We start from the raw sequence: 17,961 nt of genomic DNA, 5'->3' as shown, positions 1-17,961 counted from the left end.
ACGCTGACGTTTTTCTGGGGGTGCTGCCCTGAGCATTATAGGATGTTTAGCAACATCCTTGGCCACATTCCACTTAGCAACCGCTCTTGGAAAATGCCTCTAGACATTGCCAAATGTCCCTTGGGGGAGAAATTGCCTCTGATTGAGAACCTCAGCTATAAAGGAAAAAAAGAAACATATGTTTTGAAAGACAGCTGCAGGGAGGATAAAATGGAGTTGGGGAAGGGAGATGGTTTGGGGTAGGTGTGTGAGGAAGTAGCATTTAGAAGAAGGCGTGGGGGATAATTCCAGGTGAGGAGAAGAGGAGGGGAGGAACTTTCCAAGCAGGGGGACAGTGAATGCAAACACCCTAGGTGGAACCAACGCAGTGTGTTCCAGAAACTGAAAAATAATTAGGTCACATGAGGCTGTGGGGCCCTGTTAGGAAGTTTGCGTGTTTTCCCAGGTGGAGTGGGGACCATGGGGAGAAGACTGTCCAGGAGGGTTATTTTGAAAGTTCACTTTGGCTGGAGGGGGCAGATGGATCGCACCTTAAAGGAGGGGTCACCAGCCTTCAGAGCCATGGTTCTTAGAGGGGATCTGAACTCTGGGAGAAAGGGGCTGTCAGATCTCACCTGGCCTAAGGCCCCACCCTGAACTGGGCCTGACTAGACTCCACAGAACAAGAATAATTACCTTTTCTGAAAAAACATTTTAGTGGATTGACGTTTAAACTACTGTAGTACATAAAAGAAACATTTGTGACTAGTGAGCCCTCATGTTTCCGTTGGGGCTTCCCAGGTGGCTCAGAGGTAAAGAATCCTGTCAATGCAGGAGATACAGGAGATCTGGGTTCGATCCCTGAGTGGGGAAGATCCTCTGGAGGAGGAAATGGCAATCCACTCCAGTATTCTTGCCTGGGAAATCCCATAGACAGAGGAACCTGGCGGGCTTCAGTCTATGGGGTCGCAAAGAGTCAGACACAACTGAGCACGCACGCACGCTGCCATCAGACCCCAGACTGCATCAGACTGCACCAGGTGCCAGGCTGCCATCAGACCCCAGGACCTGGCATCAACCAGTCCTTCCTCATCCATATCCCTGTTTTTTTGAAATAAAACTGACATATTGTTCCATCTGAAAATTTTCACTTTGTGTCTTAACTTATCCACAATACCTTTATAATACTTTAAAATGATTCACCATAGTCCTTAATATCATCAAATACTCAGTTGGTATTCACATTTTCATTTGTCTCATGGATGGCATAATTTATAATTTTATTTATTTATAAATTTTATTTTTTAATCAAGATCCAAATAAAATTCTTACATTGCACTGGGTCAGTATAGCTTTTAAACTATTCTTCCTTGCCCCCACCCTGATCCCAACTGCCTTTTCTTTGCAACTTACTCACTGAAGAATAGTCTCCTCGTTTGGATTTTGCTGACTGCTTCCCTTTGGTGGTGGTTGATAGCACTTTGTCACCACATTTGACGGCTTCCTCTGCCCGATGTTGAGCAAACTGAGGTAGGAAGCCAAGAAGTGGCAGATGGAAACCAGAGCACCACCAGGCAGGTTAGTGTGAGGGCCTGTGGGTCTGCAGGTGAGCCTTGGGTCACCTCACCCACCCAGTCTTGGGTGTCTCAGGTCAGACTCAGCCGAAGCGGGGGTGGTGCTCAAAGGACGAACCGAGCATGCCCAGTTTATGCTTCTAAAGTCACCAGTCAGATCAGGCCCCAATTCTTCCCAAGGGAGGGGAGAGCTTGGGGATGCTTCTGCTGGGGCTCCCATCACCACTTAGAATGAAATGTAGAGACTAGGGAAGCAGTGGTCCCCTCAGCCCTGCTGCTTGCTAAGAGCTTTACCCTCATCACCATAGCTACCCTGTGAAGTCCTTCCTTCCCCATCCCTGCCTGCAGAGGAGGAAACTAAGGCTTAGAGGGGCGAGATGACTGGTCCAGCGTTCCACTGCTGAGAAATGGCAGAGCCAGGGTCACCCGAGGCCTACTGCTCCACTCTCACGGGGAGCACCGGCCAGATGGGGGCAGGTCTGCTCCACTGGACAGGACTCCACTGCAGATGATTGGTTAATGGCCTGGTCCTAGAGAGTTCCAGGTGGTCACTGCTGAGGGACGAGCCTGATGCCTGCCTGTTCTCTAGTCAGCACACAGTGGGCTCCGACTCTGGTAAATGAACCAGCCCCCACCACTGGCAGAAATGCAGTATCCCTGCAACCAATACCAATGTCCGTCTGGCACCCCCAAAGCTGTGGCTGTCCACCTTTAGCCGGCTCATCTACCCAGGAGCCCTCCAGTGGCCGCTTATAGGAACTGCAGCTCCCCCTGCGCCCTTGCCAGCAGCTGGTTTTAAGTTCTGAATCTCACCCCTGCCCACAGGAGACCTACCTGATGAAGCACATGTCCAAACACACAGTGGTGGAGCACCTGGTGAGCCATCACTCGCCCCAGAGGACGGAGTCCCCCAGCATCCCGGTGCGAATTTCCCTCATCTGAGCCGACCCAAGGCGCCGCCCCGTCCTGCCCACTGGCAGACACAGACCCAGGCAGCACCGGCCCGACTCCCTCCAGGGGCCCTCCAGGAACAGCCGAGCTCTCTCATGACCTTCCTGACCTTCCAGAAAGCCTGGGCCGCAGAAGCCCTGCCCGGTCCAGCCCCGGGGGCGGCCAGGCCAACTGCAAGATTCTGGACTGTTTTGGTGGCATCCAAAGACGATCTCAGAGCACTTTGAACCTCTCCGCTGGGTTTTCCTTTTCTTCCCCCATCCTTCACTTGCTTCACTGTTTTTTTTGTTTTGTTTTAAGTTTGTTTTGGAAAATAACAACAAAAAAAAGATATTTATTGGCCAAGAAGTTGGTGCTGCTAAGACCGAGAAATGGAAAGAACCGGACAGATGGACACAGAGACCCGGAGGGCTGCGTGGGACCTTCTCTTGCCGCGGCCTCGGGTCTTGAGGGGAAGGCGCAGGCCTGAGAGTCTGGACCACAGTGGGGCTCCCCGGTGGGAGGGGCAGGAAGCAGCTGGAGTGAGCCACTCGCCCCCCCGCCGGCTGCCAGCTCGAGCCTCCAGAGCTGCGCCCTGGGCATCACTGAGCAGAGGGACGTGGCAGCTACCAGGGCTGCCCGGGCTTCAGGAGACAGGTGGAGAGGGGCCGGGAGGTCCGCAGGACCGAAGGGTGCAGGGTTGGCTGGGCTGGGCGCAGGCCCAGGGACACGGGGTGGGGGCGGGCTGGGTAAGACCCGGTGCCCCCACTGCCCTGAAGACCACCCCAGTCTACCTCAGTGCTGGCCAGGAAACCTATCGGCTACCTCTCCCACCATCCCAGACTGTGGGCAGCGGGGGAGGGAGTGGGCCTGGGGCAAGGACCCCCTCCGCTCTGCAGAATTTCCTCCGGTTGGGGCAGTGCCCAAGGAGGGGTTACTTGTCTTCCCTGCCATGGAGGGGGATCCCCAGCCCAGGCCCTAGGCCGCTCGGCAGGGAACAGATCCTTGGGGAGGAGGGTCCCAAGAGCAGACCCTGCCCTCAGCCCCCACAGACACACCCCAATCTGAAAGCCATGCGTGTCCGTGTATATAGGAACTATGTACAGAGCCCGGAGAAGCCCCCTCTACATCCCCTGGGGAAAAAAAAAAGAAAACTAGACAGAAACTCATCTATATATTCTGTATCTGGAGTTCCGTTTTGAATATTAACTGTGTTATTTTTATACACTTTTTAAGCCTTAACTCGCCATTGATTTACCAGTTTAACGTCTCCCGGGGTTTCTTTTCCCACGGAGTTCTCCGCCCCGCCCCCACCCCTTTGTTTGACTTGCGTCGTCTGATACTCAGTATTGTAGCTTTTCGTCCGCATGTTACTACCCTGTAAATACGCTGTTATACATACTGTTAACACCCTTTGCTTTTTTTCTATGGGACCTCCAGGCCACCGTATTTAGAACTAGTTACCTTATTAAAAAAGAGAAAACAGTCTGTTGGCTTCTCAGTCTGCATTGTGGTGGCAGGGAGGTGAGGGCAGGTGCTCCCCCCCAATGCGCTTCAGGAACACAGTTTGCGTTCTATTTAAGAAAAGGGGTGGGGAGGAGAAAAAGGTCAAATGTAGGGGAAGACACTAAAGGGGGCAAGAAACAGGAATCCCAAACCCTCTGCTCTTTGTATTTCTCTGTTGTGAAGAATAAACTGTACCTGCAGCCGGGTGGCAGCGGTGTGTGTGCTCTGTGCGAGGGCGGGGCCGGGGGGCACCTTTCCACGCTCCTCTCCCCTCCCCCGCGCCACCCCCTCCAGAATTGGGAAGGAAGGGAAATGGCCTGTCTCGTGTCCATCACTTGCAGCCGAGAACCACGAGGGCTCCGAGGAGTGCAGTCCTCCATGGGGACTCATGGTTGAGTCAATTTCTCTCTCCCAGGGCCAGCCTTGCTAAGCTCTTGGGGAATTCCTGCATTTCCCTCCTAGGCAATCAAAACATTGACCCCCCGACCCCCCATGGGGAAGCTGTGTGTGAAGGGGCCTTCTTGGTCCCCTCAGTCACTGGGATAGCTGGAGGCTGTGAAACTGGAGCTGCTGTTGCTGCTGCTGCAGGAGTCCCAGGATGAAGCTGACTCCGAACAAAGCCAAGAGGAGAGCCGGAGACACATCACGGAGTCCTGTACCTGGCCCAGTCCCAGCACTGACTTGTTACATAAGCCAGTAAATCGTCATTCGGGTTGTCCTTTCGTTTTCCTCCAAGAGTCAGTTGCTAAACGTTGACCAGCACACCACTGGCTGACTCTCCAATCAGAAATCTCCATTTGGTGAGTTAGGGACAAGTTTGGAGCTGGTGGGCACCTGATAGGGAAAATCCTATGTAGGCAGGGGTGGGGTGGGCTGTGTTGTGCGGGAGACAAGCAGGAGGACAAAGGAGGCAGAGAAGCAGAGATGGACAGAAGAGACCAAGGGCCAGTGGCACCCTCAGCCCCTGACTTCGTCTCCATCTTTTGGCTAGCTCTAATTCCCTGCTTGCTCTCACATCAGTGAATTTATTCAGTATTTATAAATTGCAAATAGTGTAGCTTCTCTTCTTTTCACAGCTATTTGCAAGGCCTCCTCAGACAGCCATTTTGCTTTTTTACATTTCTTTTCCATGGGGATGGTCTTGATCCCTGTCTCCTGTACAACGTCACAAACCTCTGTCCATAGTTCATCAGGTACTCTGTCTATCAAATGTAGTCCCTTAAATCTATTTCTCACTTCCACTGTATAATCATAAGGGATTTGATTTAGGTCATACCTGAATGGTCTAGTGGTTCTTCTACTTTCTTCAATTTAAGTCTGAATTTGGCAATAAGGAGTTCATGATCTGAGCCACAGTCAGCTCCCGGTCTTATTTTTGCTGACTGTATAGAGCTTCTCTATCTTTGGCTGCAAAGAATATAATCAATCTGATTTCGGTGTTGACCATCTGGTGATGTCCATGTGTAGAGTCTTTCTCTTGTATTGTTGGAAGAGGGTGTTTGCTATGACCAGTGCGTTCTCTTGGCAGAACTCTGTTAGCCTTTGCCCTGCTTCATTCTGTATTCCAAGGCCAAATTTGCCTGTTACTCCAGGTGTTTCTTGATTTCCTACTTTTGCATTCCAGTCCCCTATAATGAAAAGGACATCTTTTTTGGGTGTTAGTTCTAAAAGGTCTTGTAGGTCTTCATAGAATTGTTCAACTTCAGCTTCTTCAGCATTACTGTTTGGGGCATAGGCTTGGATCACCGTGATATTGAATGGTGTGCCTTGGAAATGAACAGAGATCATTCTGTCGTTTTTGAGATTGCATCCAAGTACTGCATTTCAGACTATTTTGTTGACCATGATGGCTACTCCATTTCTTTTAAGGGATTCCTGCCCACAGTAGTAGATATAATGGTCATCTGAAAGATATTCCCATTTGAATGCAGAGTACCAAAGAATAGCAAGGAGAGATAAGAAAGCCTTCCTCAGCGATCAATGCAAGGAAATAGAGGAAAACAACCGAATGGGGAAGACTAGAGATCTCTTCAAGAAAATTAGAGATACCAAGGGAACATTTCATGCAAAGATGGGCTCGATAAAGGACAGAAATGGTATGGACCTAACAGAAGTAGAAGATATTAAGAAGAGGTGGCAAGAATACACAGAAGAACTGTACAAAAAAGATCTTCACGACCCAGATAATTACGATGGTGTGATCACTCACCTAGAGCCAGACATCCTGGAATGTGAAGTCAAGTGGGCCTTAGAAAGCATCACTACGAACAAAGCTAGTGGAGGTGATGGAATTCCAGTTGAGCTATTTCAAATCCTGAAAGATGATGCTGTGAAAGTGCTGCACTCAATATGTCAGCAAATTTGGAAAACTCAGCAGTGGCCATAGGACTAGAAAAGGTCAGTTTTCATTCCAATCCCAAAGAAAGGCAATGCCAAAGAATGCTCAAACTACCATATAATTGCACTCATCTCACATTCTAGTAATGCTCAAAATTCTCCAAGCCAGGCTTCAGCAATACATGAGCTGTGAACTTCCAGATGTTCAAGCTGGTTTTAGAAAATGCAGAGGAACCAGAGATCAAATTGCCAACATCAGCTGGATCATCAAAAAAGCAAGAGAGTTCCAGAAAAACATATTTCTGCTTTATTGACTATGCCAAAGCCTTTGACTGTGTGGATCACAATAAACTGTGGAAAATTCTTCAAAAGATGGGAATACCAGACCACCTGGCCTGCCTGTTGAGAAACCTGTGTGCAGGTCAGGAAGCAACAGTTAGAACTGGACATGGAACAACAGGCTGGTTCCAAATAGGAAAAGGAGTCCGTCAAGGCTGTATATTGTCACCCTGCTTATTTAATTTATATGCAGAGTACATCATGAGAAACGCTGGGCTGGAAGAAGCACAAGCTGGAACCAAGATTGCTGGGAGAAATATCAATAACCTCAGATATGCAGATGACACCACCCTTATGGCAGAAAGTGAAGAGGAACTCAAAAGCCTCTTGATGAAAGTGAAAGAGGAGAGTGAAAAAGTTGGCTTAAAGCTCAACATTCAGAAAACTAAGATCATGGCATCTGGTCCCATCACTTCATGGGAAATAGATGGAGAAACAGTGGAAACAGTGGCAGACTTTATTTTTGGGGGCTCCAAAATCACTGCAGATTGTGACTGCAGCCATGAAATTAAAAGACACTTACTGCTTGGAAAGAAAGTTATGACCAACCTAGATAGTATATTAAAAAGCAGAGACATTACTTTGCCAACAAAGGTCTGTCTAGTCAAGGCCATGGTTTTTCCAGTGGTCATGTATGGATGTGAGAGTTGGACTATTAAGAAAGCTGAGCGCCGAAGAATTGATGCTTTTGAACTGTGGTGTTGGAGAAGACTCTTGAGAGTCCCTTGGACTGCAAGGAGATCCAACCAGTCCATCCTAAAGGAGACCAGTCCTGGGTGTTCATTGGAAGGACTGATGTTGAGGCTGAAACTCCAGTACTTTGACCATGCAAAGAGTTGACTCATTGGAAAAGACCCTGATGCTGGGAGGGATTGGGGGCAGGAGGAGAAGGGGATGATAGAGGATGAGATGGCTGGATGGCATCACCGACTCGATGTACATGAGTTTGGGTGAACTCCGGGAGTTGGTGATGGACAGGGAGGCCTGGCGTGCTGCAATTCATGGGGTCACAAAGAGTCAGACATCACTGAGCAACTGAACTGAACTAAATGGTGTAGCAGCAGGTAAGTTAGTTAACCTCTCTGTGCCCGATTTTCTCATGGGTAATATGAGGATAATAATAGTAACTTATAGGATGGATATGAGGACTGAATGAATCAATAGATATCTAAGGCTTAGAACTGTGTCTGCAACACAGTAAGTACCCAATAAATGTAACTTGTTATTATTTGATGTAGCCTTGATGAATCTATGTCCTTTATGATCAGTGAACTCTGATTACAGAGGGCTGTCGATGTTTGGGAATTTGGGGGGATGACATCTGAGCTGGCATGGAACTAAGGATGGCTGTGAAGATTTTGCATGTAGCAGTGACGCTAGGGGAATGGGAGTCTGATTTTCACCGGCTCACCTGGAAGCTCCCAGGAGCTTATTGGGTCCTTGAGGGTCGCAGGATGGGTACTGAGGAGAATGATTGACAGAGATACTGATGAGGAATTGCAGAAGGAGCTTATTCCTGCCTCTACAGCCCCACCCTCACGGTGGGCCTCTGGGACAAAGGACGACCTGCTGCCAAGTGATCATCCACTTTGTTCCCCTGCAGCTTCCTTGACCCCTCCCCCTCCTCAGAAAGGTCTCAACCCACCGCAGGAGGCTGCTCCAGCCCAGCTCCAGAAAACCCCTGACTCCTGCCATCACTTCCTCTTTAAAACAGGAAATGACTGGCCTTTGCTGACTCCTCTGCACTCCTTGAAGTTGCTGGAGAAGGGGCAGGCAAGGAGCGGGAGAAGGCAAGTTATTTTCTGGAGCGTCACAACACCTGCACGGAGGGTGACTGGCATCCCCACTTGACATATGAGAAAACAGACTCAACAAAGGTTAAGGATCTAGTCCACAGCCATGCACAGAGTCAGAAAGGGAGCTGATTCCTAACCAGATCTTACCTATCCGAACTCAGGTCTCTGCTGGCCAAGGAGTCGGTCTGTGTGGCTTTTAGTGAATGCTGCAGGGTAAGGTGGACATTCTCCCACCAGAGGAAGGGATGTCAGCTTAGAGTCATCAAGTAATAACCTGTTCTCGGGCACACCTGGCCTGTTCTTAGCTCTAACCAAGAGTCCAAAAGGCCTCCTGGGTTCTGCTAATCTAGTTTAGGCAGGAGACACTGGGACCTAGGAACTGCTTTGGAGAGGGGAGATCATCATCAACTGTGTTGATAAAATGTTTGTAAAAATGGTTTGAAAAAATGGTTACTGTGTAAGCCATCAGAGTTGGCTTACAGAACTGTTGTCCCACCTGAAAACAGTGGAGGCTGTTAAAAATTGAAGGTCTATGAGAACATTACAGAAATGGTTCAGGAGACCCGGAGGGAAATCCCACCCTCTCCGGGCCTCTAGTTTTCAGCTGTTAAGACAATATCTCAGGGACTTCCAGCAGATAACTTCCCCAACTCTGCACCTATTTCCCGGAGGGAACCACCTTTCCTGGAAGGCCTGATGACTTCATGCTCCCATTCGGAACATGCATCTTTCTCTATTGAGGATGAAGAGTCTGGACAGCAGCCACGGATAAGGAAATTTATCTCCCAGACACTATGGCTAAACAGCCGTGGGTCCCATGGCGAGTAAATTTTTTTTTTTTTTTTTTTAATGAATCTGGATTCTCCAGGAGAAAGGGCCACAAGGACACTGTGGAGTAATGTATTTTATTATCGCATTGCTTAAATATGTACAAACCCTGCCGAGAGCGGGGGAGGTGAACCGGATGCCACTGTGTTTCTCCATCTGGGGCTCCTGCCCAGCGGCAGCTCTATTTGGCCTGTGGGCCCGTCCTGACTTTCCAGCTGCTGACCTCACTGACTGACTCACAGATGCTCTGGGTCCTTAGACAGTTACGTTCCCTTTTTGGGCCTCAGTCCCCCCCCTTTTTTTGTGGGGGATATGAGGAAGGGGCTAAAACATCTCTTCGGGGGTGGGGCCTCTGCTGAACTCAGTAAGGTCAGAAGTGAAAGGTTTCCAGGGAGCTGGTGGTGCCTGGGTCGCTGTACAAAGTTGGGGAAGGGATGGACCGCCCGCCTCGGAGAGGCACTCCCCCAAGGCCGGGCCTCCTCCAGCCCCCTGTCCCCCATCCCCGCAGCCAGGCAGGTTTTCATGCAGTCTTTCCGTCCCCTCCAGCGCCACTCCGCTTGCAGAAGGGGCCCCGCCAGCGTCTGGGACCTCCGGGGCCCAGTGCACCGCTAGCGACGTAGCAAGGCATACTCCTTGGGCGCCCAGAGCAGGCGCGGGCGGCGGATCTCGGCCCGGCGGCCTATGTCGGGGCTCCAGCAGAACTCGGGCGACAGCAGCTTGGCGGGCTTGTGCAGCCAGAAGAACTTGTTGAGGTGGCTCTCGTCGTGCCAGCGCGCCTCCAGGCCGCGCGCGCGCGGTCCCGCCGAAGGGCCCGCGCGCAGTGCGCCGTCAGCCGCCGCAGGGCCGCCACGCTGCCCCCGAACACGGCCGCGTGGTAGTAGAAGTCGCCCTCCCCGGGGCCCAGGGCGGCGGCCGACCGCGCGTCGCGCTCGAATGGCAGCAGCCGCCGGGGCCAGCGGTAGTGCCAGGCGTGCAGCTGCGCCACCGACTCGGCCAGCGCCTCGGGCCCGAAGGTGCCGCTGAAGTGCTAGTCCACGTCCATGCAGAGCACGAAGCGCGCCTCGCGGCCCAGGCGGCCGCCCAGCGCTGCGTGCAGCGCGCGCATGCGCGCCATGGACACGTCATGCCAGCGGCGCTCGCGTCCCACGCGCTCCACGCGCAGCCGGCGGCCCGGGCCCAGCGGCACGCGGCGTACCGCGGCCGGACGCTCGGTGAACACGTAGTACACCACGCGCTGGCCCACCATGATGTGCTGCTCGGCCGTCTCCAGGAAGCGCTCCAGGTACTTCTCCAGGTACCTGCCGGGCGGGGCGGGGCCAGGCCAAATCAGCCCGGCCGCTGCGCCCTCCGGAGTCCGAGGAGTCGTTGGGCTTACCAGCCCTCCCCATGTCCTTCCTGGGACCCTGCAACCCCAGACCCCAGAACTCCAGAACTATTCAGCCCCAGAGTCGTCCGAGGTGAATTAAAAATCATTGCCCATTGTTTGCCATCCCTGCCCACAGGGGCTCTGTGTCCCTGCCCTTGAACGCGGCACTCCCTGACCGCCTAGGTCAGTGGAGTCCCAAGAAAGGGATGCTGTGCTGGTCCTTGGGAGGACTGGCCCGTTAGCCTTTGTCTCTTTAGAGCTCTGGCCCTTTGCTTAAGCACTCTGAGGCTGCCACGAAGTGAGAGAGCCTGAGCTAGCCATGGAGAAAAGCGCCCTCCGGTTTTCTGCAGGCTACTGGCCTGGTGGGGACCCAAAAGTTTGGGAGCAGGGAGGGGCCCCCGTTGCTGAGTCCTGTCGGAATTCCTGAGCCACAAGACCCTGAGCAATGGTAATAATGAATTGTTTTCTGTCATTGAGTTTGTGGTGACAAACCACAAACCTAGGTAAGTGGGATGTTTGCAATACTAGTAACTTTCTATAAACACACTTTGGAATCCTGGGATCCTAAAATAATAGTAATAATGCCTGATATTTTAGAACATTAATCATGTGGCAGACAGTTTTCAAAGTAATGTGCATTATCTCATTTAATCTTCACCATTATTATCTTTATCTGAGGTGAGGAAACTGAGTCACAAAGAGCTTTATTAACTTGTCCAAGTGTACACACAGTTGGTAAGTGTGAAACCAGGATTTGAACCCAGCCTGGCATTAGAGCCTGTATCCTTACCTGCACTTGCTGTATTCTGGGTGGAACTGGGAGAAGCTGGAATTAGAGACTTAGAAGCCTCAGCGTCCTATGTTGGGTTTATAGAACCTTGGAACTTAGGACCCTGAAATTTCTGGTCCCAGAGACTCTGGGTCCCTCAGGCTGGTGGAAAGTGAAAGCGAAAATCGCTCCAGTTGTGTCGACTGTTTGCGTCCGCATGGGCTATACAGTCCATGGAATTCTCCAGGCCAGAATACTGGAGTGGATAGCCTTTTCCTTCTCCAGGGGATTTTCCCAACCCAGGGATTGAACCCAGGTCTCCTGCACTGCAGACAGATTCTTTACCACCTGAGCCACAGGGGAAACCCTAGAATACTGGAGTGAGTAGCCTGTCCCTTCTCCAGCAGATTTTCCCAACCCAGGAATTGAACCAGGGTCTCCTGCTTTGCAGGTGGATTCTTTACCAACTGAGCTCTGAAGGCTGGTGGAGAAACCCCTTACTCAGCATCCAGAACAGAAGTGGGGGCACCACGGTCCTGGAGAAGCCACAGTTCAGCCCACCTAGCTGCCTGGTCAGCCCTTGTCCTGTTTGCTCCCTGGCCTTCCAGGGGCCCTCCTGACTTTCTCTCCCTTCCAGAGTGTGGGGTACAAATTTGGAGGAACCTTGAGCAGTTGTCTGGGGTATCTGATGACAGAATTCCTTCCCCAGACTTTTAGATATCTTTTTCTGGATGCAAAGCTCTCACTGCCTTCCCAAAGCAGCCCGTTCCATTATTAGAAACTTTTCCTTAGATTGCCTTAAACTCTACCTCTCTGTGCCCTTAGATTGCAGGATCTGATTGCTGCTCTTAGCCAGAATTTTGCCTCACTACTGGAAGGTGAATACCAGCTTGGAGAGCCTGCTGTCCATAATGGGGAGATGAAAAAGTCAGTGCCCTGAGATTTCTTCTCCACCTACTACTCAGGGCTCCTTCTCCATACCTGGGGGCCCCTCATATCCTCGATTGGCCTCCTGTCCTGATCCTGTCCCCTCCCCATTCAGTCAGCTGCCCCCATGGCCTCTCTCTAGACTTGGTCATCATCAGTCTGGGCCCCCCGCCAAAGTTGCAGCCTTCACATGTCCCACTCTGGGAGCCCCCATCCTTCCAGCCCATGTCCTGTGATTCCACCCCCAACAGCCCTTCCTCAGAGTCCTCTGGTCTGCTGACGCTGCCATTCTCAGCATCTCCCTTTCTTCACATCCCTCTTTACCCAGCCCAGATTCGCTCCCTTGCAAAAGCCCTCAGCTCCCCAGTCCCTTTCCTGCCATCAGAGTTGCTTGGCCAACCTCCCGCTTCCCCTTGTTGGGTGCTTGTGCTTGTGCCTGAGCCACTGGCCACGGGCCCTTCTGCCGCTGGGCCAGCCCCTCTGTTTACCCAGTCGTTGTCGTCTGCTCTCACAAGTCTTACCTGAAAAGACCATTTTCTCACCGAAAACCCAAGGCCTCCGGATGGATCTGTCCCAGACCCTGGGCAGATTCCTTCTTGGTTATGATTCTGAGCTCCTGGCTGCCTGTGCCGGGTGGATTCCATGGCGGTGTCCAGGGAGGAGGGGTCTGCCCTCACCATGGGGGTCTGGACAAGGGGTGCTGTCTCTGCTTCTCCTTGGCATCCTATGGCCCAGGAGAATGGGGTGCCCCACTTGCTATATCACATGCATCCCCACTCCTTCCTGCTAGGATGCCACCATTTCCCTCCCCAGGCCTTACCTGCCTACAGCAAAGACAGTCAGACCCACAGTGAGGTTCCACTGTACAGCCTCTTTCTGGGCCACGTCTGGGTCGAAGGTGCCATCCCAAATAATGGGAGCCCCCCAGGAAGTACAGGTTAGGACCTCAGGCCGGGCCCTGGTCGGGGCAGTGAGGGAGAGACAGGTTCATCCATTCACCTGCTGGGTGAATGTTCACTGCCACCCCCCACTAGTCCTGGGCCCTCGGGACCACCCAGGCCTGCCCCTAGAAATCTCTATCCCAGATCCAGCAGAGTAGGGGCCCTGGGTGGAGTGCCTAGCCCTGCCAGGGTCGGGGATGCGAGGAGGACAGGGACACTGGGGCAGAGCTCGGTAGGGTATGGGGGTGTTCTCAGAGTGGGAGAGGTGGTGGCTTCTCACCCAGGATGCAGGGGACCTGTGAAGTTGTCTCTCAGCAGGGGCGTTCTGGCCAGAGGGCAGACACCCATAGGGATGAGGACTTCCAGATGCCTGTGGGGTGGGAGCAGTAGTGAGGGGGGTGCCAGCCTGCTCAGGAGCCCTCTTTCTCTGCTACTTCCAAGGGGGGAGAGCCCCCGAGGATGCTTGTGCAGCCGTGACAGCTGCCACTCCTCATCCCTCAAGGAGGCACTTGGAAAGGGCCACTTGGGCCCTGCCCCTGCTCGTCCCATTGTGAGGGCTGGGGAAGGGGTTATACCTGAGTACAGGAAGCCCGAACAGGAGCAGCCCTAAGATGCCAAGTGCAAGTAGGATCAGCTGCCAGAAGATTTTCTTCCAGGCCCTGGGAGGTGGGGAGTGAAAGTGAATGAAAGTGAAAGTCGCTCAGTCGTGTCCGGCTCTTTGTGATCTCATGGACTATACAGTCCATGGAATTCTCCAGGCCAGAATACTGGAGTATTTTCCCTTTCCTTTCTCCAGGAAATTTTTCCAACCCAGGGATCAAACCCAGGTCTCCCACATTGTGGGTGGATTCTTTACCAGCTGAGCCACAAGGGAAGCCCAAGAATACTGGAGTGGGTAACCTCTCCCTTCTCCAGTGGATCTTCTGACCGAGGAGTTGAACAGGGGTCTCCTACATTGCAGGCAGATTCTTTATCGACTGAGCTGGAAGGAGCATCAGCAACTCATCACACCTATACATTTATATATGAAAAATGATGTGATTTAATGTTAATATATTATTCTGTCATTTGGCACAGACATTGAAAGGTACAGAAGAGGGTAGATAGTGCAGTCTCTCCTGTTCTTAGCCACCCAGTACCCTCTGCAGGGGGCTAGTCTATGCATAAACAGGCAAATATAAATGCGGTAGCAAGTTCTTTCTCCTTCCCTCCATCCCTTCCTTGGCTTTCCCCCCACAAATGGTTGCTCCACCTTGCATTTTCCATGGACCATTATGTCCATCTGCATTCTTGAAGCGCTTCCTCACCCTCTTTTCCGGCTGCCTAATATGCCTTTGATTGGGACGGCATCATTTGCCTAACCAGGTCATTTCTGATGAGCATGTAGATGTGTAATTTTTTTTGCTTTTCCCCAGCAGCAGATATGGGGGATAGTAACAGGGTGCTTTGCCTGGGTCGGATCGAACTTGGACAGGGAAGAGTCTGGAAGGGAATGCAGGGAAGTTTGTGGCTGGGAGTTGAGAGCATCTGGGGCTTAGGGATGAGTTGCTGGGCTTCCTGGAGGGCAGGCTGCAGTCAGGGGACTGTATGTCTATGGCGGCTCCAGTCATGGAGTGGGGTCCCTCCAGCAGAGCTCAGCAACCCCATTGCTGGCTCCAAGGAGGTGGACTTTGCGATTTGTCCGTAGTTGCTTGTTTTCCAGAAGGGCTCTGAAAGTTGAGAATTTTAATAAGCTCCTCGGCAGGGGGTGAGGGGGTCTCCTCCAGCTCTCCTTACCCCTGCTGGGTTCCAGTGTCTCTAGATAGACTGAACCCCTGTGGTGAGGAGCCTGGCCACTGGAGCTAGACCCCCAGGTTTGAATCCCAGGCCACCACTTCTTAGCTCTCTGACCTCGGGCAAGATTCTGGGCCTCTACACTTGAGTCTGCTCATCTAGACATGTACTTCATAAGATTACCTACCTTAGAGGGCTGTGGTGGCTACTGAGTTCATACCTGCTAAGTGATTAGAACAAGGCCTTGCACACAGTAACAGCTCAATAAGCTTTAGCTATCGTTGATTATCATTCATATTATCGTTGCTGAACAAGCCCTCAGGATTCTCAGCACAAACTCCCAGCTCCCCTCCCTGCCCTATAAAGTCCTTCCAAAATCTGCCTCCTCCAGTCTCTTCCAAGAAGGCAGCCTGATCAAACCCTCATGCCCCTGCCTTTCCTGCTGCCCCATGTCACTGTTCCTCAGCAGGTGTATCCAGTAAATAGGTCAGAGAGGCCCCTTGCAGTTGTGTATGTACATATTCACCCGTGCATCTCCGTTGGACGCATGGTTCTGTTCAGGTGGCCAAACCTGGGTGCACTGACCCCTCCCTCTGCCTCGCCCACTGTCTGTTGCGAGTCCTCAGGGTGTGTTGGCTTTGCCTCCTTGATCTCCCCCTTCTTTGCCGCACCTATCCCCCCAACCCCCACAGTGACCTTGCCTGCTCATCCCCACCAGGACCTGCCTGCTCCCAGTTCCCCCTCCCCTGAACAGCCCCCAGAGTCAGCTCATAAAATGCCAGCTGCCTTAACTGTGTCCACATTGCATGAGGGAAATCTTCAAAGGGGAAATGCATTTAGTAGGCAAACATATGGAAAGATGTTCACCCTCACAGTAATCAAAGACTTACGGATTAGAACCAGGCGAGATGTTTTGCCTATAAAATGAGCACTTTTTAAAAAGAAATGAAAATAGCCACGCTGTGAGAATACAGCGAGACAAGCACTCTTACACCTGCCGGTGGGATGTAAATCACTACAGCTTTCATGGAAAGCTCCTTAGCTGTGGGAATTGAAACTTTCAGCAGTCATCCCTTTTAATCCAATCACTGCAGCTTCTGGGAACCCGTTCAAAGGAGACCATCTTCAGCATGGGAAAACTTTATGCATCAAGATGTTCACTAGTTTCTGCTCATTCCTGCATTCAGCCCACGCTTAGTGGTCACAAGCTCAGAACTGAGCACTGCGCTAGGTCAAGGATTCAGAGGTGAGCGAGACACAGACCTTGTCTTCCAGGAGCAGGGTCAGGAAGATGTGATGGCCAGAAAGAGGGGAATGGGGTCAGAGGACAGATGGCAAAGAGAGGAATGGAACAGCATAGCAAAGGCTGTGTAAATACAAGATAGCATTAAGGGCAAACTAGTGGATGGCACCTGAGCCTGGACACATGGGGAGGAAGTCAGGGAAGCTTCCTGGAGGAGGTGCCCTTTAAGCTAGGACCTGAAGGATTAGAAGTTATCCAGGTAGAGAAGACAGTGGAGGGGAAAGGGAGGTCCGTGAAAAAGGGACAGCAATGTGTAGAAGTGAGGAAGTGAGAGAGAGAAAGCATGTGGGACTGTAGGTCCTCCACAGGGGTGGGTGGAGTGTGGATGGGGAGTGATGAAAGGTGAGGCTGGGGATAAGCCGGAACCAGATCACCCAGGACCCACATTCTAGGCTAAGGGGTTTGGACTTCATCTTGAAGCCCTGGGGAACCCTTTTCAGGGCCTTCCCTTCAAAAAGTGCTGCAGCCAGATTTTTATTTGAGAAATACTCCAGCCTGGACATGGAGTGGGAGGCAGGGGGCATGGAGGCAGGAAGACAGGTCAGTGTTGGCAGAGGGTTGGGAGGAGTAGGTGATGAATGGCTGTCGAGGTTGGGTGGGCAGGACTGGGGGACTAGCAAAGGAGATGAAGGCTACTAGTCTGATTGGGGTTAAGGAGCCCAGAAGGCAGGCAGGCAGCCTCAGGAGAGAGTTCTGGGATTCCCACGGAGGGCAAGGATGCTGTGGAGGAGGGAGAGAGCTGGGGCGGAGAGCCAGGGCCCAGCACCGAGGACACGGCTGGGGGCGGGCAGGGGGCTGAGTGAGCAGAGGAGGAAATGGAGGGAGGGGCAGGGGGCTCTTCCCAGAAGTCTGTGTAAAAGGAAAGAGAAAGGATGGGAACTGAAGAGGCTGAGGGATTGAGACTGATGGAGGCGTGTGTGTTTCTTTTACATAGGGAGACGAGCTTGGTTGAACAAGGGCTGGAGAGCACCCATGGAGAAGGCATTGCGCGGGCTGCTCAGATAAACTGGAAAAGGCCCCAGTGTCCAGCGAAGTAAACTTTTTATGAAAATTCTGTAGTCACATGGAAAGATCTTACACAAAAACCTTCAATGGAAAAAGCAAGATCTAAAATTTATGGGCACTGTGATTACAGGTCTACTAATGAAAACATGCACCAGAAGACTAAAAGGAAGAAGTATCTGTGTAATTGGTTACAGGAGGGTTTTTTTTTCCTTTATTTTTCCTCCCACCTGTCTCTAATGTGCTTTTATTGCTTCTTTTAATGAAGGAAAAATACAGAGCCATTTGGAAAGAGCAAGCAGTTTTAAGCCTTTCTAGTGACTGCAAGGTGAAGTCCACCTCAGTCCTGCCTACAGGGCCTACAAAACCATTTCACACACTCACACCAGACCCAACTTTACCCTTCTGGAAATGAGACTGCACAGCCAGCAGACCAAGGTGGTTCTCCGAGTATTGCTGGAAAAAGTAGATGGAGATAAACCACCCCAGTGTTGGTCCGTGGAGAGGAGGGTGAATGAGTAATGCATTCGCGTGCAATGGAGAGCAGCCTGGCCATTGAAAAGGATGAGGTTGGTGGATACGTGCTCTCTG

At 51.8% G+C, this 17,961-nt stretch overlaps 2 protein-coding genes across 4 annotated transcripts in view; one reads left to right on the top strand and one right to left on the bottom strand.

Annotated features, from left to right (window-relative positions):
• Positions 1-4,194, top strand: part of ZNF362 (zinc finger protein 362) — a 40,591-nt gene extending 36,397 nt beyond the window's left edge. For 2 of the 3 annotated variants that reach the window (XM_025000119.2, XM_059892556.1), the window contains exon 9: positions 2,379-4,194. In XM_025000119.2, the coding sequence (XP_024855887.1) occupies positions 2,379-2,495 (117 nt within the window). In that variant the 3' untranslated portion in view covers positions 2,496-4,194. The remainder of the gene's footprint in view (positions 1-2,378) is intronic. The other variant, NM_001192168.1, reaches the window with a different exon arrangement.
• Positions 4,195-8,639: 4,445 nt separating this feature from the next.
• Positions 8,640-15,614, bottom strand: A3GALT2 (alpha 1,3-galactosyltransferase 2). Its single transcript, XM_059877579.1, is given in 6 exon segments — positions 8,640-10,083; positions 10,086-10,587; positions 13,172-13,309; positions 13,573-13,662; positions 13,868-13,990; positions 15,592-15,614. Coding segments are annotated over 6 exon segments (1,062 nt in total). The 3' UTR covers positions 8,640-9,897.
• Between the last annotated feature and the right edge of the window lie 2,347 nt (positions 15,615-17,961).

The sequence above is a fragment of the Bos taurus genome, chromosome 2 (assembly GCF_002263795.3).
Source record: "Bos taurus isolate L1 Dominette 01449 registration number 42190680 breed Hereford chromosome 2, ARS-UCD2.0, whole genome shotgun sequence".
NCBI classification, from domain to species: Eukaryota; Metazoa; Chordata; class Mammalia; order Artiodactyla; family Bovidae; genus Bos; species Bos taurus.
Note: the sequence above shows the minus strand (reverse complement) of the source record. Positions and strands in the feature narration are given on the sequence as shown.